The sequence below is a fragment of the Chelmon rostratus genome, chromosome 23 (genome assembly GCF_017976325.1).
Source record: "Chelmon rostratus isolate fCheRos1 chromosome 23, fCheRos1.pri, whole genome shotgun sequence".
Taxonomy (NCBI): Eukaryota; Metazoa; Chordata; class Actinopteri; order Chaetodontiformes; family Chaetodontidae; genus Chelmon; species Chelmon rostratus.
In genome coordinates, this window is record NC_055680.1 from 11422680 (window position 1) to 11450679 (window position 28000).

Below are 28000 nucleotides of genomic sequence, written 5' to 3' on the forward strand. Positions count from 1 at the left end.
TGACAATCCATTTGGGTCCAGATGTTGAAAATATGCCACAAAAGCGTTATGAAGCCAAAATTCCAGCTTTTAAAGCCCTGTTGGTTCAGTAATTTGTTCGATGGTGGAACAGAATTTACTCGATGGAGGTCATGCTGTGATGGCAATGAGTGATGCCGACTTTAAGGATAGGAGGGGTGGAGCATTGCAGTAAGTAGGGGATGGATGTCACATTTACTCCCAGTTATTGGGGAAGATGGACCCGGGTGATCAGCTATCACTGAAGGAAGAGTGCAAAATATGTCTTCTATTAACTGTGATGGGCTTTAAGCTAAATATGTGTAAATTCATCTTATCTCGGTAATGAGATGTCCGATGCATCCATTTTTCACCGGTCCAGGACGTGGAGTTCTTTATTGCTCCTCTCTGAGATGCTTTGAGCAAGACATCAGATTCAGGCCTTTTTGTTCTTCAGATGAGCTGTGGAAATAAAGTGAAAAAAACACTTTTTTTTTCCATTTTTGAGATCAATTAAGTATCACAAAACAATTATTCTCTCTATTTTTAAATTGGCATGCTTCAACGGTGTAATTTGTTAACCTCCCACAAACATTTCCTCATGTGTTCTTAGCCTACGCAGCTAATAACACAATTGATTTTGCTGACATGATTTGTGTGACGGTGGTCTTTCCTCTCGCCCATAATAAGCATCATAATGGATAATAGGAAGAAACTCAGAGGTAATTACGCCGAGTAAAGGCTTCTGCTTTGTACCCTGAACATCTTAACAGAACACACACGAACCAAAGTGGATTTTCCTTGTCGCGCTGTGTCATTCTGTCAGAGGATTGGTTTTTGGACGATGAGGTGATTGCCGCACAGGTTTGAATTGAGGTGCCTTCACTTTCCAAAAACTTTGTTCCTTTCTTGTTTTCTTTTTTCGACAAAAGGGTGTCTTGTTGCATTCTCTCAAATTTGCTAGTCCATCCCAACGGATCGCTTCGTTTTCATGTCAGCTTACAGAATTTTTCTTAGTATTTTTCTGTCTGGTATTGAACACTTACCACACTGGGTGCTGCTTTGGACCTGTGATCTGTGTGTGTGTGTGCTTGTGTTTACAATCCTCTGGCATCTCTTGTGTTTCCACTTTGCTGGCTTTGATAGCACAGTGTGTTGGGCGGTCGGGGAATGGGCTTTACAGCGCCGGTTTCATGTCTTCTTTTATGTCCGTTTAAAAAGTTGTAGAGGAAGATATCTGAGAGGCCTTTTGAGTGTACATCGTTTGAATGTAAACCCTGGACGGAACATGATGCATTGCGCTATACTTGAGCCATTTAGTTGTGCAGTAAATCCGGGGTGATTTACACTAAGTGATTCAGTGTTTTGTTCAAGGACAAACCAGTTTTGAAGACGCCGAACATCTGCAATGCCAGTTACGGGACGCGCCTTTGAACAGAGACCGTCCAATCATATCTTAGAAACCATAACTAGGCACTGCAGGCCTCTCAGGCTTTCAATTTCTCCATATGCATGGGGCTGTAGCAGTACTCCTAATAATACTACTTTGATTGGTGGTGTTTTTGCTCTTAGCCTTTCTCAAACCACAAATCACCAAGTGTTAGAATGGATTAAACTGTGTGTTTGTCCACTTGTAATGTTAGCATATCTAGCTAGCTGTTGTAGCTTACTACCAACAGTAGTAAACTAGCAGTAATTCCAGGACTAACAGTAGCATATCATTAAACTACCTACATTGGTTTGTGTGGTTGCAGGTTAATTTCAAGAAACATCTGGTTCACAATCAGCACCTCCACTGTTTCGTATATCTCCACTGTGAGGAAGTTGCTCCTGGAAGCTATCAGAGTTTAGGCTAACGTTAGCATCTGTCCTGCACTTAATCGGATTTGATGCTTCAATTCCAGCAACCTCAGCCAATTTGTTACCCTTGGTAACGTTATGTTTTCCAAAACACATGGGAGTCTTCTTCCTGTTGCAGCTAAGTAGCTAGACAGGGTTGTGTGTGAACGTAGTAATGGTTTGAGCTAACATTTCACATTATTTCGCTTTATCAGAAATGAATGTCCGACGTATGTTCTGAGTTTCTGTTGCCACGGTTACCAACTGAGCCAGCGCAATAATTTAGAACAATCAGGCTGTTTGACCGGAACTTCTTTTATAGGTGTCCTATAACACTTTTTAACGGACACCCTGCAGCCAATCAGAATCGAGTATTCGCCCAGACCATGGTATAAGATCTGGTATCTTCAGCCTGCACATCGATGGTCAACGGCTTGAAATGAGAACCCTGCGTTTGTCTGTCTGGAATCCAGGATCCTTTTTTTCACAGTGTAAAGCTTGGCAGGAACAGCTGCACCTTTTTATCACATTAATTTAAAATGATACCCCTTTACAGGTGTAATAAATTGCTCAGTGAAATCTATTCACACCTTTCTGTGACTTTGCCCCGTTGTTTTCCAGGTTGAGAGAAATTTATGGATTCGCAGAACTGGCTGCGTCTCATTAGAAGCTACATTTTTTTAATTATGCATTTTAATGAGGTGGTGTGTTTGACTCAAATTAGCCCGGCCACATCTTGCTTGAGGCTTGCAAATCTCAGAGTAGCAGCTATCTGTATCTCTGGTGCTAGACTTTGCACTTTTCAGCTTTGCAGGATTTTCTTTTTCCAGGGGCTGAGTTCATTTTCACCAATCGTAGCTCGTACTGCGTTTCAATTACTTTTCTTTTAGACTGGAATTTTCTGTATCAGTATGCAATGGAGGTTTAGCAGCCAACAGCTACTGAAACTCGCTGAAGGGATGCAAAAATGATGAATTAACAATGTGATTCAAAGACTTTTAAGATGTCCCGATCTCTCTTTGTCTAGTTCTTTCTGGCCTCTCTTGATTTCTTTCTCTCTTGCTTTACTCACTTGTATCCACATGCACCATCTACCTCTCCTTTTCTGTGTTTCGGTCTCTCACTCGTGCACGTGTCCACAGGGGAGCGCCAGGAGTGGATGGAAACTCTTCAGACGGCCACGCGCCCCCCCGCCTGTGGTTCCCAGAAGCGCTCCGACAGCCTCCCCCGCCCCTCCTCCACAAACAAGCGAGGCTTGCTGGAGCTGCGCGGTTACAAAGGCAGAGTGCTGGTGTCCCTGGCGGGGAATAAAGTCAGGCTCTGCAAAACAGAACAGGTACTTCCAACACCACCGGGACTTCCTCTCTGCAGGATGACAGCTTCCTGTTTGAAAAAGGGAGATGATAATCACAGCCTATTTGAAGCAGATAAAGCAGAAATGGAGATATACATGAAAGATATAGAGATGTTCATGAATGTGTAATGGAAAAAGTAAATATATATGTGTGAAAATCCTTAAGGGTGTACTGAGATAGATTCTGCTCTATTTTTGGTTGGTACTAGCTCATGCTACTGGGTACAACCAACTTATTTATGGAGCTTTGTTGACCAGACACGCAAGTACAACGATGACCAGTGCAGAACAATCTGGAAAAGATGTGGGGAAGGAATTAATGGATGGATGGATGAACCCACAAGGGAGCCAGTCTGTGCTGCAGTGGTGGTCTTGAGGGTTCGGGTCCCTGCGACAGTTGCCTTCTCCTCTCATCTCAAGTTGTAGTCATAGTAATCAGAGTTGTCCAGGCTCGTCATGCGCTGTAAGTAGCAACAATTGCCTCAAACCTTTTTGCTCTCAAATCGCGTTTAGTTCAGCCAGAAGTTTTTGTGCTCTAAAGAGACACTTCTAAACATTATTGTTGTCCCAATTTTACACAGCAGGCACCAAATGCCCATCCGGTCAGCCCAAGTGATCCTCTGATGTGTCAAGTGCCCCTTTGGTTCGCCCATTTGCTCTTTTGCTGGCCTTCTAGTGATATCATTACTCCTCTGGTGTGACCTATAGGGCAAAACATAACCCCTAACGTATCCTGTGTGATGTGGTAGTGCCCCTTTTTCATTTTGAGAGTCTGTGCCGTCCCCTAGGGGTCATGCCTCTCAAATCTCAGAACATGTCCGCCAGAGGAAGACCCCTTTTGATCGAGGTAAGGACATTATCTCTCCTCTGGCACCACCTGTAGGCCACATTTTGCAGCTTGTTTTTGAAAGGTCAAATTTGAAACAGCTGAGGTCGAGATACTGTGTTTTTAGCTCCTAGTGTGGGTCAATCCTACGCTTCCCATAATGCAACTCCAGAGTCTCTTCATTCGATAGCAACAATGCTTTTAGCAAGGCAGTCTTTCTATTTTTCATCCATTCAGTTTCATCGTTATTCTTGGATTGTTATTCATTGTGGAAAGGCACGCAGCCTTGGTTCGCTGTTTGATGAATGCACCTCTTCTATGTATTGTTTTTATTGACAGCGTGATGTGCAGGTTTATTTGTAGGATCCCTCACATAACAGACACGATGACAGCAGCTTTGAGGAGAGATGTGTACAGTCACTCAGGGAAGCTTTTTTTTTGACAGATTGTAATGAACATATGCAGTAATGTAATTCATCTTCTTGTTCTCTGGAACATTTTGTTTTACACTAATTTCTTTTGAGTGTGAAGCATACACAAACACACAGTATTATTTGTCTAAATACACGCAGTGGTTCATGTGGACATTTATACGGAAGCATTTTGGACTTTGAGGATTCTGATTGATACAGAGCTAAGCTAACTAAGCTAATAGCTCTCATGCCGTACTTAATGTACAACATTGATCTTCTCTTGTGTCAGCATGACGTCGAACTGCTCCTTTAAGTAAAATTTGTCTGCCTTGTGTTCACAGGTTGATGAGTAAACTTCTATATTCATGAGTAAAATCACTGCTAAAGTATTAGCATGCAAAACTTTGTATTTGCTCTTGTTGACGCTTGACAAGAAGGCCCAAAAAGTCGTTTAAGTAGCCTCCGTTATATTGTTCTTACAGACTGATCCACTCCTTTGGATAACTTTCACCTCCTCCTGACTGCAGAATAAAGAAGAGATAAGTTTTCTTTTCGTCATAGTTTCTCTTGAGTCTTTCTTATTTGATGTGAGTCCAATTAAGCTCTGATAGTCCTTGCTCACGTACAGACTCTGTTCTACTCCTGTCCCGGCAGTGAGATATCCGATCTGAGATGGAAAGATACCTCATATGCAGTGATACTATTTCTTCAAGTGCCTCGCACGTATTTGTGTGCATATTTGATAATGCTACACGCATCCAACTCCCTTCCATCCCTCCTTGGCTCTCATTTTGTTTCGCACGCTCTTTTAGTTTTGCTGTTTGCCTTTCATTATTTTCTTCATTAGCGTGAACAAACATCTTTGTTAGAATTCTCTTTTGGGTATCGCTCCATGTCAGCACATTTCCACTTCCTTGATCTGAGACTGCAGGAGAAACGAGAGGGAAAGAGAGAATCGGGGAGAGAACAAATTAATTGTATTATTTCAGCTTACAGGCTAAATCCCCGGCATAAATGCAGCAGCAGCCGCGGTGCATTTTTTGCAGCGAGGAAGGGAGACGGCAAGTGAAAGACAAGGGAATAAGAGACAGACACAAGGAGACAGAAGTAGAAAGATGAAGTGAAAGGGATGGAGGGAGAGCTTTGGTGCAGAGGTCGCATGGGTGCGAAACGAGCGTCGGCGGTTTGTGAGAAAAAGGAGAGAGTGATGGAGAGCTGGAGTGCAGGGAGGGAGGTAGACCGTTGCCCCGTTCAAGTTCAGTGGAGTGGAGTATTTAATCTAACATGATGAACGAGCTATTGGAAACATCATCCTCCCAGCTCCTCCCTCACCACCCCTACCCCGTTTCTCACGGACCGTAGGCCCTGTGATGAAGCTGTGTTTAAGGTCATTTAAACACCAAGGTAAAGAAAGTCAGACAGTGTGCAAAGCGTGTCTCACACACACGTTTACTCTGAGACTGATCTCCTGCCACGGCTTGCGTCCTGTAGGCAGATCGGTACAACCAGGGTAGCTTGTTGCACGTCTTATCGTCTCATACATCACGAGCGCTCGCTGGTTTGCGTTCGCTCCGCTAGCTGAAGGATTGATTGATCGCTGGATGATGATGTTTCTTGCTGTCATCTTATACGTAATTTAGCTTCCCGCTAGCTTAGCTGAACTCAGTTTTGCCAGCGAAATCTCGGCTTCAGCAAGAATTCGTCTTTCTCTTGCTTTAATTCCTACTTAGCAAAAGTTCCACATACAGTAGAGCCTTCTCTGGTGGGAAAGGTGCTCCGAGTGTACAATAACAGCAAGGCTGCAGCTTTAATTAATCTCGACTTTAATTAAATCTCTTTCTCATTTGCTCCTCTCAAGATCTTCTTTGTAACAATTAACATCATCCCAAGACTGCAAGGCCGTTATGTTGAATTTGTGACACAAGAGTGAGTCCCGCTTCACAGAGGCCCCCCCTATTGTGATGAGTTTATGCATACCTGATGCAGCTAAAATATAATCAGCAAATCTAAAGTACTCTCGCTGTGCTACTGTACGTGTCGAGTGCCATTTACACCTGCACTGATGCTGCGGCAAGTTTTAACACTGACGTATAGAAGTTAATGCAGCTATTTACAACATCCAGCAGATGTTATTCATTTGGAGCTGTGTTTCTGTTCATCTATGAATGAAAGTGCAATATTCAATATCCTTCGCTCTGTTGTGATCTCCAAGAACTCCTGCATAGCTGCAAAATGCATCACTGTTTTAATTAGTTGGTTGCTAACCATCATATTTTATCTTATTAGCATGCTAGCATTTGCTAATTATCTTGCAAAGTGTTTGGGCATTAACTATTCTAATCTAATTTTGCCTTGTTGTAGCCGCAAGAAAAGTCAGAATCACCACCAAACTCAGCAGGAGATGTCCTCTGATCGCTGTCAAGGTCAAAATTTCAACTTCTGAGATGTTTCAGTCTGGACCAAAGTGGTGGACAGACTGACCCATGCTGCCAAGCCTGAGGCCATGTTGCTAGCATGGCTAAAAAGTATTGATGGGTGCATCTTTAAATATTAAATGTGATGTACAAAGTTTTATCAGTACAAGCATGTGACTCGGGTCAGATCCTGCCAGGTTGGTGAGAACTTGACCTTTTATTTTGCCGAATTTGCTCTTTACCAACAAGCAGCAGTCGGACTCATAAAGTCTTGATAGCTGCGTAAAGTTTATGGAAATGTTTTTTTCCAAATGACTGACAGACTAACTCTTACTGGCTGCTGGTTGCAGCTTAAATCACGACTTTCGGAAATCAACTCAGAAACTAGATTTTTGTTTTTACCTGAAATATTGAACAGAAATTAATATATTTTATTCATCTTTACTGTAAGTGCATTCATCGCCTCCCTCTTTCTGTCTCTCTCTTTTGTCTTCAACAGACTGATTTGCCTTTTTTAACCCCCCATCATTGTCCATAGATCCTCGCTGTCCTTGGCCTCTCTGTCTCACTGCCCGATGCTTAAAATAATCAAAAGTTTTGTTGCCTCCATTGACTGCGTGCTCTTTTAAACCCACACTGCGTGCATGCTTTTAGAGCATCTTAAGCTGTTGAGTGGACAGATAGAAGCAGAGGCCACCTTTGCTCGTCTGGCTTCTTTTAGAGCCGCTCGGCGCTTCGGCGTGAGTGACTCACACAATGCGAGGTTGGAAAGCTTTGAAAGAAATTATAATTGGATGCATGGCTTGCATATTCAGACTGGGCCTTTGCTCAGCACTTACCAGGTTAAGGTTATTCGTTTTAGGTGCGAGTGAATTTCCATTTTCTCTCACACTTAGCAGTAATTTGATGTATTTTCTTGATTTGAGTTGAGGTTCTTTGAAATACTTTATGGAATATAGTATATGGAAAAAAGTGCATAAAATCATGCATGCGCACCAGATTTTGCCCCAGGGCCTTTCCCCTCTACCCCCATAAGCACCATTATTGCCACCTACCCTTTGGCTGTTGTAATTGGGTGAGTTATTTTTACCTCTCATGCCTTTCCTTCCTCTCCCCATCCCTCCTTCCCTCCACCCTTGGTGAATTAATTGGAGAGGGCAGGAGGCCACAGCACATATTGGGTAGGTAACGAGTGGCGAGGGCTGGACGGCCGCTAACACCCAGCGCTCTAATTGGCTGCCTGAGAGGGATGAGGGTCATTAGGTATAGGTGACTGCCTTGCCCTCGCAGCACAGACACACGCTCGCATGCACGCTCATGCAGACAGCATGTATGTGTGCATACAGTACAGCTCTTCCTCCTCCATGTATCCGGGAAACAGGACAATTTTACAGTAATACATGTAAACCGCTTCTTCCGTCTGTGTTGGAATTGCGGCCGCGTGCTGCCGTTAAGATCCTCAGCTGAACTGAGTGGTTGGCGAGAACGAGCTCTGAGTGAGGTTGGTTCATCCTCGCGCTCTCATTATCGCGTCACGCGCCTTCAAACCTCAGAACATTCTGACTTTAAAAGAGAGGTGACTGTACGTGGTTATAATTGATAGGCTAGAGGGGCGACTTTCTGCTGCTTCAGAGCCCTCACATCAAAACTTTTAGCTCAATTAGGACCTGGCCATACAGTGAGTTCACTTGTCTCACTTACGCTCTCTTTGCTCCTTCTCCAGTCTTTATCGTTCTCTGTCTATCTCTTATGTCCTCTTCTTCCAACCTCAGAGTTGTCTTAATTGCGCAAAATGCTTCACAGGATCTGATCTCCGCACGAGCCTGTCGCTCTGTCTCAATATCATTGTGCAGAACTGCGCGACGGAAAGGAGAATAATTGCTTCAGTCTTTCACCACAGTCCTCTAAATTTGTTTGGAGTGGTCTAATTGGGGCTAATGATGGTCAAATGAAGATTTTGACAACATTAGCCCCAATTGAACCAACCCACACAACATTGAAAGAGGTTGGAAATCCTGCAGTACGCAGATATTTAAGTGATTTCCTCCTTGTGTTGCAGTCTGCGAAATTTGGCTGCACTGAGAAGTTTGAAGCTAATTAGCTGAAGAATTCTGCAGCAGACGTGGCAGCGCTGTCCCCAACGTACATAAACACACACACACACACACACACGTCTTTGCTCTGCTAGGCCACGCGTTCCCAAAAAGCGCCCAATCAACAAAGATGGTGTCGATTCATTTTCTTCTCTTTGTTTGGTGTAATTAGTGTAAATTGTTTTGCTGGTGAAGAACAGTTAGCACAGAAAACACACATGCTTTATAGCTGGCACAGCATGGCGGCGCTTAGCGCTCCTCGCTGTGGCCGTGTTTTGTAATTTGCCGTTGAGGAGTATTGGCGCGGATCCTGTTTTTGTTCTGGATCTTTTTACACACACACACACACACACACACACACTTTTCTTTCTGTCAACTGCTCTGCTGACACCTCACCCATCTCACCCACTCTCTGTAAGGATTACCAAGACCTTCTTTCGCTTACACCTCCTCCCTCCTTCCCCTTCCTTTGTGTTCTCACTGTCTTTCTCTCCCCCATCTTTTGACTCACGTTTTTTGGCTTTGTGTGTGTTTCTGTGTATTGTAATTTTGGATGCCTGTGTTTTCGGCTTTATTTTGATGTTGTGCCTATACGTGTGTGGGTGTAGGCGCACTTCTTTTGTCTTCCTGTCTGTTTTTTTTTTTTTTCCTGTCTCAGCTCAGAGCTCAAGGCTATGGAAAATGGTCTAAACTGCTGTGAGTGTTGAGGGTGAAGTGGAGAAGGGAGCGGGTGATGCAGAGCTTATGAAAACGGTGCCTCTGCATCTAACCCCTATTTCTGAAATGGGCCTCAGAAAACATTGAGGCTGAAAGCTTGGGTTGGTTTGGATTCCCCAGATGCACCTTTGCCTTTCGCAGAGCTTTGCTGTTTCACACAGGTACTGTACACAGACACACACTCAATGCAGCAGCACACACTATAGCCTGTCTTTCTTTCTCAACACACACACACACACGTCTCACTCAGACGTGGTTTGTGCGTCACTGGTGAGAAGGAGAAAAAGCCACTGACTGCTCGGCGCCTTATTGGTCTGTCACAAACTATTTTCAGAGGGTCTCTCACACGTCGAACTCTCTGTCCAGTTCCATTTCCTAAAAAAAACCCAAAACAGTCCACAGGAAGCCGGGCAGCTGAGACTGAGAGTGTCCCCGCAGTGATTGTGGCTCTTTCTTGGCGTTCGCTGGTTTTCTTTAGACCGAGTGACATTCAAGCCTTGTGTTTGGAAGAAGTTGTGACTTTAATGAAGCGACCTGTTGATCTCACCTTGTTAGGGATTGTCTCTAATTGGGCCAAAAACTGCTTTGAGGTGGTGTGCAGGGCCTTTTGGGAATGTGTGTTCTCATTTTGGAGGGTTTTGAATAGCTATTCAACATTTTCACACACACGTTCTGTCTTTGAAAATAAGAAAGTGATTAAAGACAGAGGAGAATGCTCAGCTGGTTTGTGTGGGGGGGGGCTACCTCCTCCTGGGGGCTCCCAAGGTTTTCCCAGGTCGGTTGGAATACATAATCCCACTTCTGGGTCTGCACTGGGCTCTCCCTCCAGTTGCTTGGAATACCTCCACAGGAGGTGATCAGATGTATGGACCACCTCAACCGGCATCTTTTCATTGAACATTCTGGAGAAAACACTTATTCGCTCCCTTGATTTAAATGAGAGGATTGGTACCACTTTTATGTCTGCTGTGGTAAATATGAAGCTGGAGCAAGTAGCTGGTCAGGTTAGTTGAGCATAAAGACTCTCTCTGTATAAAGGCAACAGCCCTTTTAGCACAGCAATTAACACATTATATATCCTTTGTTTAATCAGTACAAAAAACAAAGTAAAAACACAGACAAGACAAGAAACTGTCTGACACATAACCCCCCATGAAACAGTGAATATGATTCAGTTTTTGTGCTGATTAAACAAACAAGATGCTACTTGTTAATTAGCTTTTAGAGGTTCGTGTCAGTGGATTTTGTGACTGGCTGTTGCAAATAAAACTAAAAGTGGGAATGGAAAAAGTGCTTTAGTGTGAGTAAAACTCCTCCAGAGTCTGTTTCAGCACAGTGCAACAGCTCATGTTTTGTTTCACTTTGACATTTTGGGAGAAATACACTTATTTTTGTTTTCTTGCCAAGAGTTAGAGGAGTAGCTTGATACCACTCTCATGTCTGGAGCTGGAGCCAGGAAGCGATCCCGTCAATTTCCAGCTGTTTCCACTTGCTCCCAGTATTTATGCTAGGCTAGGCTAATTGCCTCCGTGCTGAACACACAGACATGTGAGCAGTATGACTCTTCTCATCTACCTAGAGGGGAAAAGGGTGTCCTAACCTAACCTCACAGTTCATGAGTATTAAATCTCCATTTGTCTGTTTGTGTGTTTCCAGGACTACAAAGCCGGTCTGGCCATTGCCGAGGTGGAACTGACAGCTGCAAATATCAGAGACGTGGACCGCAGGGGCTTTGATATCAACACACCCTTCAAGAACTTCTGGTACGTCTGGGCTCGTATGTGTATGTGCCTGCATATAAGTGTGTATTTTTGCATGCACGTATACATCCTTGTCTGAGTTTCCTGTCCCCTTCTCCCACAACAAAGAGCTTTTCATGATGCGTCTTTTTATGTGTGCTTGCGCGGGAGAGAAAAGTGCTCTCTTTACGTTTGATCTCACGGCTTAACAGATAGGCTTTCTCATTGCTTTTCCCATCATCAAAAAGAGGAACGTTAAGTGAAGAAATCGCTGACACACACCCCTCAGAATGATGCACTCAACAGGTTCACACACCAGCACGCCTCCACATTTGTTTAAAATCTTCCTGGAGGAAGCAGCAGGTGTCAAAACTTGATTCGCATCCCTCACTGAAACAAATCCTCTGCATTATCATCCCATTTTGACCATATAGTTTAGAAAACGTCCTTCACATACACTAAGCCTCTTGCTTCACTGTATTATAATCTCAATAATCACATCTCATAAAGCATCCATATTCACAGCTGAAAGGCAAGTACGAGCGTTTTGGTTAATCTGCTCTTCTGCATGTGAGGTATGAAGAGCCCCATAGTGTGATAAGAGTTGAGTGTACTTGTGCTGAATGAATATTCACGCAGTCTTATCAGATTGGCCTTTTTTATTTTATTTTATTTATTTAGAACCGTACCTGGAGATTTGATGGGATTAATTCAAACCAGAATGTTTTCAAGGCTTTAAAACAACAAAACTTGCCTCTGTTCTTTTTCTTTTTTATTCTTTTCAGTAAATTCAACAAAACTATTATGTATTTTAAAGTTAAAAGCAGCTGCATTGCTAATTAACAACAGACGACTGACAGTTCTTGCTTATTATTTTGAACTGAATTGGAACAAATTGCTGAGATTTAGACTGTTTTCATACCTGGAGTTTGGTTTGTTTGTTCCGGTCCTGTGAGCTCTGGTCTGCTTTGTGTGCACGCTGACTTTTAAAGAGACTGACTGTCATTCATTGGACAGTTGTTGTCGCTGTCATCCTGCATCATCAGCCGCGTGGACCCACTTAGTGGGAATCAAATTCTGGTTGTGCATTGAAGGTCATGCTGCACCTCACTCTGCCTCGAGTTCTTCTTTATGTGGTGTCACAATGAACTGAAAAAGAAATGGCTAATTATTTTTGCTATTAATTCAGGCTGCAACTTGACCTGATGTTGTGATTGCAGATGTTACTCTGTGGTCATAATGTTTCACTGACCTTTTAATGAGAAACTGGCACCACATCGGACACATCACACCCCTGGTGAGTCCTATACAGACCGCTGGTACAGATCACTTGTAAGATGGATTTAATTGTAGCTCACGGTGGTAGAAATCTCTTTCTGCTATCAGAAGATCCCGTGGTTGGTCCATTTTGTTTTCACGCCACAAACAAACATGAGCCACATCTTTTCAGGCAGCCTCGTCAGCATCCCTTCGCGGCTGTTTGGTTCGGTGGATTTGTGGCATGTTAGATCAGTTAGCAGTCTTTGCTGGCCTTTCTGAGCCTTTGTCTGCTCTGGTTTGAATCTGTGGATGAGTCGGTAAACGTGTGTTGTTTTCCCCTCGATTCAGTTTCTTTTCACTCAAAAGAAAAAAAAAAAAAGCAAAGCAAACCAGACTGCATCACTAAAAGCCCCGTGTTCCCTCCGCTCATTGATTAGCGTCTGGGGCAGGAGGGAGGATATAGACCCAGGTCTCGTTTACATGGTTTGGTTCACACAAGAGTACGATGAGCGAGTTCAAAAACGATTCGTATCATCAGAGTCTATTTCAGCAGGACTAAACAACACAGGTTTGAAAATGACTTAAAAATGTTCTCAATCCAGCATTTCTTAGTGAAGTTTTAGTGACACCAGATAAGATAAACACACAATTCAGTCAATTTGATTTCCAGAAAAGCAAATTGCGACCAATTAATACACGAAACAAACATAAAGCGTCGTCTCATCTCATTACACTGTGCCCTCTTCTTCTGCAGTCGTTTTATGACAGTGGCTGGAGAATGAGCTCCACCAGCTGTTTATCTCGCCAAACCAACTGCTAATATTTGCATAATGGTGGTGGATGGAAAGGCACATCTAGTTGCATTTTCCTTTGTCGTGTTGCTCTGTTAAAACCGATGCTACACTGTGGCTCCAGCAGCTCTTCTGGTTGAGTTTGAGCACCATAAAGCTGAGTCCTCCCTGGGTTTGACTCCAGCCCGAGCCCTTTGCTGTCTCACTGTCATCCATAAGTTTCTTGTCACTGCATTTTAGCAGCACTCTGTGTTCTCTGTCACAAACAGCGTCCATCGCACACATCGCAGACTTATTAGTCGTTGCAATAAACACTGTACATGAGAACAGGTTCCTGTATAAAAATCATTAAATATCGATTTGGATTTTTTTTTTTTTATGCAGTCTCCCCTGAGAGCTTCGTGCAGGTATCTCTGCCTCTGTAGGGCACAAAGCCTTTCAGGTGACTCCAGTCCCTGAGGGCCTGCAATCAATGAGTGAGCTGCTTGTTTGTGCCGTAATGGCCCATTTAGAATACAACCGTCACAGCTGCCTGGACAAAGCACGGCTTGTTTGTTTGTGTGCGCTTGTTCACTATTTTCTCTTCTCTTTTTTTTTTTTTTACCCGTTTCTTTTTTTTGCTTGCCGCCTTGTGTAAAGACCCCCCCCCATTCCTCTACCTGTCTGTTGTATGTCCGATCGATCTGTTTGTGTCAGCTCCCTTAATGGTCCCATCGTTTGGCAGCTTCGTTAATACGCTAGACGTAATTGCCATTTTGTGTGAAACAAAAAAAAGAGGTGGAATTAAAATGAGCTCAGGTCTCCTGAATTGTTTTGATGAGGTGATTGCTGAAAAGGTTTTATTGTGTGTGTGTGTGTTTCTGTGTGTGTGTGCGTGTGTGTCAAATCGATTGGTAGCTCTGGGAGCGTTCTCCTACCTGCTCAAGGTGGGGATTAGTGAGAAACTCATCTAATCACTTTAAGCTGTGCAGACTCACTTTGGCTTTTCCATTGTTTTGCTGCCATTAAACGGACAGAGCGTTCGGCCCGCTGTGGTAGATGCAATGGTCGACTTTTATGAGTAGGGAGAATGACAATGAGGCGGAGAGGAGAGGAGATGTTACCAGACAAAGACACTAAACTTTGGAGAAAAGAAAAACTTTGTGCTCTTGATCAGAAAGCTCGTCTGCTAAAGTAAAGCTGCAGATAAATGCCTAGCTCAAGGGCAGATTGAAGAAAATCCGCGCTTGTCTGGTTTGTTTTGTTTCTGTCTGGTTCGTACAACTCCATTGTATCAAGGTGGCATTAGAAGAAAACCTCAAGACTATTGTGTGCTGCGTTGGTAGGGCTCACAAGGGTAGGTGTTTGTAATTTGGATAAAATTACCCTTTAGGGGATAGTTAAAACACTGCTCACATGTCCATAAGCTCATTGAAATAATCACTGGCTTCCCCTGTCTGTTAGTGCCAGGCCTCAGCAGTCTCAGTCATACATCTTCATTATTTACTGTCTTTATAGGAATCAGACATGAAGAATCAGACATGTCCATCTTGGACTCACTTACATTTAGATCATGTTAGAATTGGATCTCTTAGGAGCCAGTATGGGCAGGAGGAGTGATTACGACCAGTAACTCTGAATATACATACAGTACATGTGGACATGTAGCATACCCGTGCTATTATCTGCCTGTGCTTGACCATTTATGGAATTGCCTCATTTTTTCTTTCACTCCATAAAAGTCTGAAATGAGTAAAAGAACATCAACATCCTGATTGAAGATGAACTTTAACAATCGAAATTGCACTCACTCCATCACGGTGGGTACTAACAAGGGACAGATTGAAGAAAAATGGTCAAAATACTCCTCGTTCTCCCAGACCACTGGATCCAACATACATTTACCATAATGCTACCACCGGCATTATTTAGCTTGTCCCTCTCTACGTGCTAAAAGCCAAAGTATTTCTAACTCTGCACCCCTGGTCTGTAACGCAGGTTATCTGTTCGAAACTTTAAATCTCCAAATCCGAATCTTCAGGGTCGTTTCTCAGAGGGTATAAAGTTCCTTCAGAGCCACAAAAGACATTTTACAACTGTTTTCACAGGCTGATCAACGAGTAAACTGACCTGGTGAGTCTGTGTGGTTCAGTATTGGATATTTGTGTCAGTTTTAGCATTTTTGCGCCTGGATTGACCTCATTTACAATGACAGTGATTCTGAAAATATGCCCTGATTGTACTATTAGTTTTTACACAGCAGTATTTACATAATGGTAATTGATCAATTCTTGATGTAAATAATGAAACCATGAACAATCAACTGGACTTTTTCACAAATCACCCTGAGGTCAGTTCTAACTTGTGATCGATTGAAGTCGCCTCAGTTACACTAATCTGAAGCCGGAGTCAGGATTGTTTCAACTCTTCAAAGAGTTTGTCATTGACTCGCTTGTGATCCTTCAATCAGGCGCCTGTTTTAGAGAAAATGCGGATCGCAGTAGTAACATCCAATTAGTCAAGCAAAATTGATGTGAACGTTTGAACTGTTGCAAACTTCTTCTTCTTCTTCTGCTGGAGCGGAAACAGCTGATCAGTCGTGCGAGTTAAGTGTTCGCTACACCTGAACTTGTTTGGAAAAGGTGCTTCCACCTCCCACTGAGCACATTAAGTCTTTTTGGAAAAAGGCTCAAGCAAGTGTAAAAAGTTTATCGGAAAATTAAGGACGGTTTTTTTTTTTATTTTGTCATTTCCATCAACCTTTTCTAATGCGATCATCACTTCTGCACTTCCATGACTTTAGCAGATGTTTTTCATATAGAACCACATCCAACCAGCAACACAAACATCATGTGCAGCGATCAGACAAACTTTATTTGAAGCGATGTCGAGCAACTAAGGAAGAAAGAGTCAGTATTTGCTTGTTTGCTGGAATGTAAAATCATTCAGTGCAGTCGCAGTGGCCTGTTACAGTCCTGTAATGGCAGTAGAGGCAGTTCACCTCACTGTTTCTTACCTTCACATACCTCCTGATCACCACTCGAGGTAAGCTTGATCCAACTTTAGGCCAAATGTTTGACTCATTTCTGTCTCTTGAATATCTGCCACTGTTTCACCTTCTGTTAACATCCATCTTGTATATTTTGGGCCATAATGATTAATGTAACATCTTTTTAACTTTGGATTGGATTAACTTTTTTTTTTTTTTTTTTGGCTGTAGCTGTGAAGCCAAAATTTATTCAGAGGTGTCAAAATTGGAGTCCCATTTTCAGATTCTTCTGATCCAAGAAAGTAGCTGTATAGGACTGTCTCTGAATGGTGGTGGGTGGCAGATTCTAGAGGTGCACTGTGATCTGTTGGTTTCACAACAAGGTCAGTATAGAGGCTGTATTGATCACCCACATATCAAAGCACTTCGTTCTCTCAGTAATAAATGCAAAGGAAATGACTAGTTGCCAATCACCTGCATGTAATAAAAAAAAGAATGCTCCACAGCTTGTACTGATTACCTGCTCTTAATATTTGATATCTAAGTGTTTTTTTTTTTACAAAAACTTTAATTTGATCATATAAACCGCTTCATATTTGACCCTCCGACCATTATGTACATTATGCATGCATGCAAAAGGAACTGCATGCCCGTTCACAACTCATGAAGAAGAATTGGATTTCTTCTCTTACATGAAGCTTGTAGGGGAGCAGAGGATCAATGCCTTGAACAGCAGTTCAGATGAAGGACACCAGTGTGAGTAAACTTTTAAACTTACGATTTATTGCTGACTTTGACTTTTCAGAAAGTCTGTCAAGCCACCGCACGTGAAAATTGGATTTCCCAATTTAATTGTCATTAAACATTTTATGCCGAATACATTTTCATGAGTGGGGACTGATACTAGGTCCTCGGGTGAGCGGGGGACCCTGAAGATGACTGTAAAGAGCAGTTTTCCAAGTCCAGACCATGAAGGTCGTGTAGGCCAGCGGAAATCCAGTTGAATGTGTGTCGAGCGAGTGCCGGCTGTATGAGTATGTGGATTTTTGTGAAATGAAATGAAAGACTGTGGCATGATCATCATCCCGGCTCAGCTCAGCAGCCTCCTCTTCTGCTTCTCAGTGAAGCATAACGACGTTTCATGATGAAGATCTTTGATCTTAGTCATTATTTTACCTTCATTCTTTATTCTTGGTTAAATCAAACATGAACCACAGGCTTTACCATTTTTTTCCCCTTTTTCTATAATTCTTTCTCAAAATAATGCTGGAAAATCTGACATTGAGTGAAAGAGGTTATATTGAGTAATCGTCACGGTGAACTTACCTTCGGACAGAGCCAGGCTAGCTGTCTCCCCTTGTTACTTTATGCTAAGCTAAGCTAACCATCTCCTGACTCATATTTAACGGACAGACAAATGTCAAACTGTTCTTTTAAACAATCAATAGATTGCTCTATCGTAGGCGGTAATAACTGTGTTTGATTTAAGAAATCCCAACTTGGGGCTCGCTCTGGACTTCTTCTTCATGTCTGAGTCGTTAATTGCTTTCTTGATTCACCGTCCAGATAATTACAAGGGAGCACCGATTATTATGCCTGGTGCGTAAAGGATTTTCAAATCTTAACTGATTTTAAAGGCTGTGGGAGACCACAGACGTAACGATGGATTCAGTTGATTTTTAATATTTGAACCATAAGAAGGCACACGTCAGATTTAGTCACGAGGCGGGACCGCACACGAAGATTTCAGGCTGGTGACTCCTGGGATTTGGGATCTCACAGGAACTCACGAGATCATACATTTTGATATTCAGGATTTGAAATTTCCAGTTTGGTAACACTAAGGCGTGTCTGTAAACCCCTCACACGTCAGGATCAGACCCAGGATCTGCCCGGTTATCCTCCAGTGTGGGCAGGATAACATGAGAGCGCTGTGCTTGTAGTTTGTAGGCGGGAAGGAGCCTGAAGCCTGTGATCATGAGGGTGATTGACATTTTTCTGCAATACGAGAGCTCGCCTGAAAGTTCTAATTTTAGTGAAAAACTGCTTGCAAACAGCTTAATAGTTATATCTAAATTTATAATCAGCACCAATTTTATTATTGTCAGCTTGTAAAACAGTAATTTTACTCCTACTCCACCTCTTACATTTATGTTAATTTTTTTTAGTGGCTTGGAGGAATTGATTGAGCTCTTTGAATTGTTTGAATTCTTCTGTAGTTCCTTATTTCAGAGAGTTGTACTGTTTGCCTTCACCAGAAGTCTCCCGTTTAAGAAGGGCCCACAAGTTCTCAGTAGGGTTTAGGTCAGGTGAGGAAGGGTCCAAGTCATTATTCTTTCATCTTTAAGGCCTTTACTGGCCACGCTGTGGAGTGCTTCGATGGATGTGATGGACCTTTTGTCCTGCATAAAAATCACGGTCTTTTTGAAAGATGTAGACTTTTTCTTGTACCGCCGCTTGAATAAAGTGTCTTATAAAAACTGGCAGTAGGTTTGGGAGTTGATTTTGAGTCCATCTTCAATAATACCAGCCCATACCACTATTTCTTGGCCCAGGCAACGTTTCAACTGATGTGTTCAGTGGTGGTCGGGTTTCAGCCTGACCTCGGCCATGTCTCTGAGCACTGAACACTTTGCAGTTCTGGGCTCTCCAGGTTGGTTGCAGGTCGTGAATATGACAGCACTGGAGGATAATGGCTTCCTGGTAGCTTCTCGTTCAACTCTTGTCCAACCTTTGGCATTTAATTTACGTCTTTTTTTTCTCAACATGTTTCTTGCAACCCTGTTGACTATTTGCAACAAAACTTTTGATGTTTCTGTGTTCACGCCCAAATATCTTAGCAATTTCAAAAGTGCTGCACCCCTCTGAAAAAAGTTCACAATTGTTTACTTTATCAGAGACTTTTTTTGGCCTGAGGAAAAGCAGCTGCCTAATTATTATGCACACCTTGATATAGGGTGTGGATCTCCTTTGGCCACACCCTTCCTCATTACACAAATACACCTCACCTGATATGCTTAAACCCACGAAGCATTCAAGTTTATGCAGCTTGGTGTTGGAAAATATGCATAAAAATGATGATGTGGTCAAAATACTCACTTGCACAATAATTATGCACAGGGTGTAAAACTCTGCGACTTGGGGACCTCATCATACCCTGGCGCTGCCTCCTGCCTCTCTTGGCTCCCGTGTGGTTTTTGGAGGCCATGTTGGAGTTCGGCAGACGATGTGAGCAGTCATCTCTTTAGACGGGCTCTGGGCAGAGACCGGTGGGCGCAGAACGGCTGAACCCAATCAACCTATCGATCTCCGCTGGGTTACTTGGGCGAGGCTGGCCCCGTGCGCATCCTCTGCTCCGGGCGAAGCTTCCCTCCCCACCTTCTCCTTCCCCCCTCGTCTTCCGTCTTACTTTACACTGGTCGCCATGTTGCCATGGAGACCAGTGGTCCCATTTCTCCCGTCTAAATGCTTCTTTCAGTCAAGCTACGACTCTCTCACTCTTTCTATCCTGTTCCTCTTTATTTTATATCTGTGGATCTTTGTCGCTCTTGCTGTCTGTTTGCTTCTCTTATCTTCGCTCTGGCTTCAGCTCACAGATTACTTGTTTTTTTTTTTTATATACACTCACTTATCTTACATTCAGCTAATTCTGAGATGCTCAATACAGACAGCAACTTCCAAAATACATGCACCATCCTCTCCATTAAAAAGCATGTGCTGTCTGTCCCTGCGAGGTGTCTTTTACAAGCGCTTGTTAGACAGTAATTGACATGTTCCATCACTCCTGTGTGTGTGTGTGTGTGTGCGCGCGTGCAGTGTGTGTCTGTGTGTGTGTGCGTGGTGTGCTTATTTATTTTACATTTTGGATTTTTGCTCAACTCCGAACTGTCTCACACTATATGGCGGACACCACTGCTGCCTCCATCTTCCGGGAAAGCTTTTTGAAAACTTGGCTGCAGGAATTCAGGCACTGATGTTGGGCAGTGAGGCCTGGCCCACTGTCGGCGTTCCACTTCATCCCAAAGGTGTTGGATGGGGTTAATCAGGGCTCCTCCACACCAGACTGGCGTCTGAAATATCATTTAGTGTGTTCACTTGTGGTTAATAAACTGGGAAGTATTACTGTGACAACAGTACAGCTGGAAGAAAGATCCTAATGCGCAAAGAGGCATCCTCATGTTCAAAATAACTCTAACTAAACTCATACAAAGTTCAGAAACCACTACACTTGTTGTTTGTTTGCAAATTATTCTTTGACTAACTGACAAATTACCTTCATGTGGCAACACTTTTAGACATATACTGTATTGAGATGAAACCTTTAAAGGACCAATGTGTAGGATTTAGTGGCATCTAGTGGTGAGTTTGCACATTGCAACCAGCTGAATACAGGTCACCACACTTCTCCATCTGCGTGTCGGAGACCCTACAGTGGCCATGAAACTTGCAAAACATGTGAAAGGCCCTCCAGAGCCAGTGTTTGGTTTGTCCGTTCTGGGCTACTGTAGAAACATGGTGCAGCATGGTGGACTCTCTGGAAGAGGACCCCCCCTCTCAGTCGCGATAAAGAGCTTATTGTAAGGCAGCAAAAACACAGTGGTTCTTATTTTCAGGTATGCATTCATGAAAACATACTTTTCTGCCATATCCTGCAAGTATAGCTCCCTGAATTTTACACACAGGTCCTTTAAGTCTGTACCTGCAGGCATGTCAACAGAAGAAGCAGCATCACTTCTGCTGCCAAGCTGATCTCAGTGCTTTACATTTTTAATTTTCTCACTTTCAGATTGTTCTCGATGCAAATTTTGATGGAACAGCAGTGTTAAATGTTGTAGATAACTTTTTAAAATGTGCAAATGTGTTGTATTTTTGTTTTTTTTCCATCACCATTTCTCAGCTTTCTTGAGTCTAATTTAGAAATAATATCCTGAAAAAATATCCCGCATTAGCACTTCATAGATTTTAGTGGCGCAAGGTGAGACGGATTGATTTATCTGCCCTGTCGCCCCCTCTTCCCACTCCCCTATCAATTTCACCAAATCTATTGCAATCACACATAGGCATACACACTCAGCAACCCCCCAAAACTACTCCAGATACTGCACACCCCCGTAACCCTGCCAAGCTACACTATGCTGTTTAATTGCTCTCTCAAATCAAATCAATAACAGTGAGGCATGTGTTGGGGTGGGGGCAAAAAATCAATTGTTGCAGCTTCACGGCCGAGTCAGAACGGGAGAAGGAGGAGTGGATTGAAGCAGTCCAAGAATCGATCGCCGAGACACTCTCCGACTATGAAGTGGCAGAGAAGATCTGGTTCAACGAGGCCAACAGGAGCTGTGCCGACTGTCGCGTCCCGCAGCCGGAGTGGGCGTCCGTCAACCTGGGTGTGGTCATCTGCAAGAAGTGTGCAGGTAAGAGTAAACCTCAACCTCTTTATCCTTGGCTTCCATCAACTCTCTGATGCAGACACACACACACGCTGGATGCAGGCGCACACACCAATCAACAACAATACTGTACATGCAGTGCACCGTAAACAACCCCCCACATGTACTTCTACTGCCCGGCCCACACGCAGCGAGGTGTGAATGGAAGCAAGCAGTCTGTCAAAACACCTTTTATAAGATAGTTTTTAAAGCGGTGGTTGCCCGTCTGCAAGGAGGGACCCCCATGTTGTCTCAAAATAAATGTAATATAGGAGACAGAAAAAAAATAATAAAAGGTGTAACACCTTGTGGGTCCATAATTTCCCATCATGCCATGGTTTGGGTGAATTCTGATTGGCTGCAGAGTGTTCATTAATTCCACATAATGGACACCTACTAAGCAGTTCCAGTGAAACTGTTCACCGTTCTCAGTTAATGCACAGGCTACAAAGCATCAGCCTGTATCTACAATGAGTAACCACAGCAACACGGACGCAGAGAAAGCCTCTGTTTACAGTTTACTGCAACACGCTAACAAGCTAATTACAACAATGAATGATTTCAACATTTCTTTTAACCTAATTGGACAATTTGAAAACTGTGATGACTGAGAAGCTGAACTGAAAAGAGAAACAGCACAATGAGAATTAAATCAAATCGATGTTTATGCAGTGTTGCTATATATCTAGTCTGGCCTATGAACATATAAATGTAGCATAAGAACCTCACAGTATGGTCATAATTATTCCAGGTACTAGTCAAGCTCTCAGGTGTTACAGACAAACTGAGTTGTGGTTTGTGGAAAACTAGATTTTCATTGCAAAACGCAAGAAAACGGGATGACGCTTCTTCTTCTTCTCACAGCCTGTGACTGTGGGATCATGATCGGTGCTGCCTGGCTATGAAGTCACCGACCGTAGTGGTTGGGAGCTGGTTATGAAGACATATTTTTAATATTAATTGAAATGATTTACTCTTCTCTAATCTAAAGTCAAAGTGGGGAAAAACAACAAACAAAAAGAGAGACCATGCTTGACCGAAAAACATGCCAAAGTAAAAAGCTCGTTAAATTCCTCATCTGTTTGTGTGGCCCGGTGTTTGTGCCTGTGTGAGTATGTACTCTGACCCAGAGGCTCTTTTGGAATAAGTTCTCAGGTGATAAGCCGCTTATGGGAGTTGGCGTCTGGCCTCTGGACTCTCTAATCTATTTGGCAATGCTGGATGGCTCAGATGAAATGACAACAAAGATTAAGCCACGGGCGAGAACTTGGGGGATCCCAAACTGCTTCTTGACCCGCTAAACATGATTAGAGAGAAGCAGCGGCCATGCTAGATCTAGAGGGATATCTGGTTGGTGTGTCCTTTTCTTTTTTTTTTCCTCCCTCTCCTGCATGCTCCTATACACTCATCCTTCCCCCTCCAGATCTTCTCCAGGCCTGAGATTTCTCCCAGAGCCATAAGTTTTAATGCGATTCTTCACCTCACCTCGGCAAAGCCCATGTAATTGGTACGCATCAGATATCCAACATCCCTTTTCAAACACCCTTAAATGATTTCATTTGCAGGGGTGTTTAATATTACATTTTGTCGACACGCTGGGAGAGAGAGGTTGAATATCTGCAACGAGGAAGCTGTCCTCACACTGTGCTCTCCTTAAATTAGGTGACGATCCATTTGGAATACCAATGACTGTTCACGCTTTTAATTAGCGCTCTCATGTCATGGACAATAAAGAGAAATGCTGAACAAGAGAAAGAGGAAAGAAGTAATGAGAAGGCTAATGGTGAAAATGATCCCACATTGGCTTTCCTCTTTTTGTGCCAAGACAGAATGAATTTTAATACTCTGTAGCTTCACATCAAAGAGTGAAGCTACAGACTGTTAATATTTTGTCTTTGTTTGCAGAGACTTGAAGGACTGTTAGGGTCCATTATTTTCTGTTTTATGAAAACAAGATGATCTGTGTTTATTGTGAATCTGATCAAAAACAAAATCGTACAAAAACCGGGGTGAAAAAACTATTCATAGCACAGGCATTCTTCACTATAACCATGTGCGTTTGTCACTTCAATTTCTAATCAGCTGCTCCTTTTGTGTTTTCTCCCGTTTTCCTCTTCCCTTTCTATTAGAAAATGGGAACACAAATAGAAATTTTTAATTGCAGGAAGCATATTCTGAGTCGTCCTTCTCACAGGAGGACCTTGTTTGCTGAAACTATAGTGTCTTCTTGCAGCAGGAAGCAGTATTGTGGATAATCAGCTAAAAGCTGGTGAGGCTTAAACCTGCTATAATTGATTTTTTGGCCACTTGGGGGCAGCGCAACAAGGTTATCACATACTATCACCTCATAAAATTTTGGGAACATGTTTCACTATTTTCACATTCAGCAGACATTTAGCGACATTAGTTCTAAATTTGAGTCTTGTTTCTGGCCACACAATCAATGTCCAAAATTCAGTCTTGTTTTAACTCTGTTTTGGTCTCCACCAAAGCCAGAGGGAAATATTGGCACCTTAAATGCTCCACAATTTTTCACCATCTAGCTGCTAACTTTGTCGACTGTTTGGTGCTGAGCAGGGAGTGTGCAGTTGCTTTGTCAAAGCTTTTTTCTCTGAAAACAGCTGCATGCTGCAGCTGGAAACAAGGCTGATAACAGAGGTTGCACTGAACTAAAGTGTTCAACTAGGACTCTCCGTACAAGTGACCAGTGATGGGCAAAATTGGCACGAAAGCTGAATCAAATAGAATCAGGAAGTGACGCCACAACCCCCACGTGGATGTGTAGCCAACACAAGCACTTCCACATGACCTGGAAATTTTGCACCAATCCTTGGGCTGATGCCTACACCTCTGCTGCGAGTATGCTTGCTGGAAAGATGGCAGGCAAAGAGGAATTGATCCAAAGATAGTCAGGATTTTTATTGTTTATCTACACCGATTATACTACACTTTATCTAAATTGATTATACTCGTGCAAGCACTGGTACACAAATACAGATAAACGAACACACACTGTTGACGCCTGCTTTTTGTTAGTATGTGGAGCACATTTGTTTGCTTGTTTTTGTTCCTATATTGGTTTTGGAGCAGGGAGCGCAGCTTATTGTTTAATTAGCGATTGATCTGTTTGACTGACTGTTTTATTGATTGTTGTGATAGCACTGACTTGGAATGAAGTTGGTTCAATGTAAAAACAAAAAAAGAAAAGAAAAAGTAAAAGTACCTTTGATGTTGTAAATTACTTTTGCCATTTTACTATAGCTTAGCCTCAACATTTCTCTGGAGGTATCCTCAGTGTAGTGAAGCTGCATTTGATTGATTTGACAAGTAGCTGCCCAACACTGCAAGTGACACCTATGATATTATATGACATGATAATCTGATCCATTGTTAATGTCAAACTATAGAGTAGTGCAGTTTTATTTCCAATCCTGTTGGTGTTGGTCTTCGATAGTTAACCCAAGACATAAACTCTTGTTCTGACCCTAAAACTGGTCCAACCCTCTATCACCAGTAACTTTACTTCCCCAGTTGCTGAAGCTGTCCCCCTTTCTACTCTGTTCCTTTTATCCCCTCTCTTTGCCCTTTCTCCCACTGTGCAATCCAGCCAACCAGCGGAAATGACATTACTCAAAAGATCAAGAGGCCCCTCTCCACACATGTAATTGCAGTAAACTCCTTTCAACCAGGATGCAACTCGTAGACAAGTCTGCTGGCAACAGTTGCCATGGTAACCCACAAATGCAGTGCTCATTGCTTTGCTTTGTTTCCCTCTGACTCATCATTGAGTGAGGGGAAAATGGCACACAAGTACATGGGGCTGGAAAAGTGCTCCATGAACTGTCGCTGGGAAAGTTTTTAATTGGGCCTGAAATCCTTTGCGGGTTGGGTAGTTTTTTGTGAAAGCTGCTGTGATGGGAATGCCCTTTTTGTGTTATTGTGGTTCCATCAGAGAGATGAAGACATTTACAACAGGCTATTTATATGGGAAGCTCTCACCATGTGTCCGGTGGCACGTGCAAATGCACACTTTTTTCAGCTTCATTACCCTTACACAAGTGAAAATGGTCCTGTGGTGCTCTGCGGCTCAGCGGATGGCGCGTGGCTGAAGTTATTCAGCAGGCGCCCAGAGTGAAGTATTTTCACTCCTTCTTAGGCAAAAGTGACAGAAATCTTACTCTTTGGCCTTTATTTGTCAACCTGGATTCATGTGGTCTCAAAGACGGTGTTCATTGCTTTTTTTTCAGTGCCACTTTGGACAAACCAGATGTAAACACGGGTCTAACCTCACTAATGCATACACACTCAACATTTTAAAATAAACTTTTTCCACAAAGTATTTAAAATAACCTTGTGGATGAAGGCAAACCCTTCTCTGTGTAATCGCAGGGCTCAGCTGAAACACACACAGTATCATTGAGAGCAGATTGGCAGAAGCATTATGTTGTTATTGTTGGTGAGTTGAAGATCATAACCCCCAGATATTTGTACTTAATCATATTAAACCTACAGACTCACTTGCTCCTCAGTTTTGTTTAAAAATTAAGAGTTTGCTGAATTATTTTATTTGAGAAATGTAGAGGTGAATCAGGCATAACACCCACAGTGCAACAAGTTCATTGTGTTTCTCTCCATCGACCAATTTTGAATGGGGGAGCCAGTTTTTTTTTAATATTGGTGAGGATGTTTCAAATTTCCATCACGTTCAATATGGTGTTCCACAGGGTTGACTGCTTGGTCCACTTGATGTTATATTACAGAGCTAAATTCTAAGACAACGCAGTATATGCTTTCATAGCTGTGCAGATTGTATGGTATCTATTGCTAATTTTTTAACAGACATAAAATAATTGGATGTGCGACAAAAATTGAAAAAGAATATGGGTTCAAAACTGTTGTGGCAGGAAAGCAGGGACTGTCCTTCGTCCTTGATGTATTCACCATTTCATCACATCAAGCCTGACCACAATGGGATATAGCCTGGCATATCAGTTTCACAATCCTATATGAGAGCAATTAGACTAGTCAGTGAAAGCGTCCTGGTGTAGCATACAAAGGCACTGCTACTCAAGAGCTCACAGTTTTCAAATAATGTAAGGAAAGTGTGTCATACCATGGAAAGGTGGTGCAGCCAATCTTATAATCAATTCTAAGGGATGTGTAAGAATATCCTCTTCTTGTCGTCTGGGTTCTTCTGCTTAGTATAGACATGATAAAAACACCAGCAATCCTAAAGTAGCTGCTGCAATAAATAATGATTATTAGTTATCCAAAATCCCTAGTTAGTTTTCTTTTTTCTGGTGTCTGTGCTTTCTAGATCTGTGTCAAGGCGGCCTTTTCACAGCTCATGGCCACACATTTCCATTCACAGCTGCTCTGCTTGAGCATAGAAGACAGTAATGAGATCATTTCTAAATCTAAAATTATCCGCCTTTACACACAGGACAATAATTCACATTCACACATACAGCGTGCTTCTGCCAGATGTATTATGCATGTATGCTCTGTCTTTGGCCATCAGCAACCCCAGAAGCCTCTCGTTCACCCAAATAAACAGGCCGACCCACAAACACAATGAATTACTCATGATTCATTAGCAATTAATGGCCCTCGTTCTGTGCTTTCATTTCCAATTAGGAGTGCTGAGGGGACTAAATATGTCTGTTGTGAGTGAGAGAATGAGCTTCCAGTCATGCTCCGTTTCTCCGTCTTGTAACTGCCTGTTTATTGTTTACTCCATCACTGACATGTGTGTGTGTTTGCCCAGACACTGTGGAGATTTCTGTGCATATACGCTGTGTAACCCTTATTTTTAGTGTTTTCAACTGAACTTTTCAGGAACTAAAAGCATAGCCATGCATTTTTTAATATATATAATTGTGAATTTGTGAGCGTATGTGTGCTTGTGAACTCATGTTGTTGACTGTGTCTGCCCGTGCACCAGGCCAGCACCGCTCCCTCGGCCCAAGCATTTCCAAAGTACGGAGCTTGAAGTTGGACAGCAGCATCTGGAGCAATGCGCTGGTGGAGGTACGTGCTGTATGTCGTTTTCCTGCTGAGTGAGAACAACATAAATCCTCACTGGGTCTGAATTTTTTTGCACAACATCATCCAACATAGTGTCAAAAGGGTTTAACGTGACTCCGATTCAACCACTTTT

At 42.8% G+C, this 28000-nt stretch overlaps 1 protein-coding gene across 3 annotated transcripts in view; it reads left to right on the plus strand.

Annotated features, from left to right (window-relative positions):
* Nucleotides 1-28000, plus strand: part of arap2 (ArfGAP with RhoGAP domain, ankyrin repeat and PH domain 2) — a 121213-nt gene that overhangs the window by 25423 nt on the left and 67790 nt on the right. For all 3 annotated transcript variants that reach the window (XM_041965016.1, XM_041965018.1, XM_041965019.1), the window contains 4 exons: nt 2979-3172; nt 11310-11416; nt 21626-21825; nt 27785-27870. In XM_041965016.1, coding sequence (XP_041820950.1) covers nt 2979-3172; nt 11310-11416; nt 21626-21825; nt 27785-27870 — 587 coding nt within the window. The remainder of the gene's footprint in view (nt 1-2978; nt 3173-11309; nt 11417-21625; nt 21826-27784; nt 27871-28000) is intronic.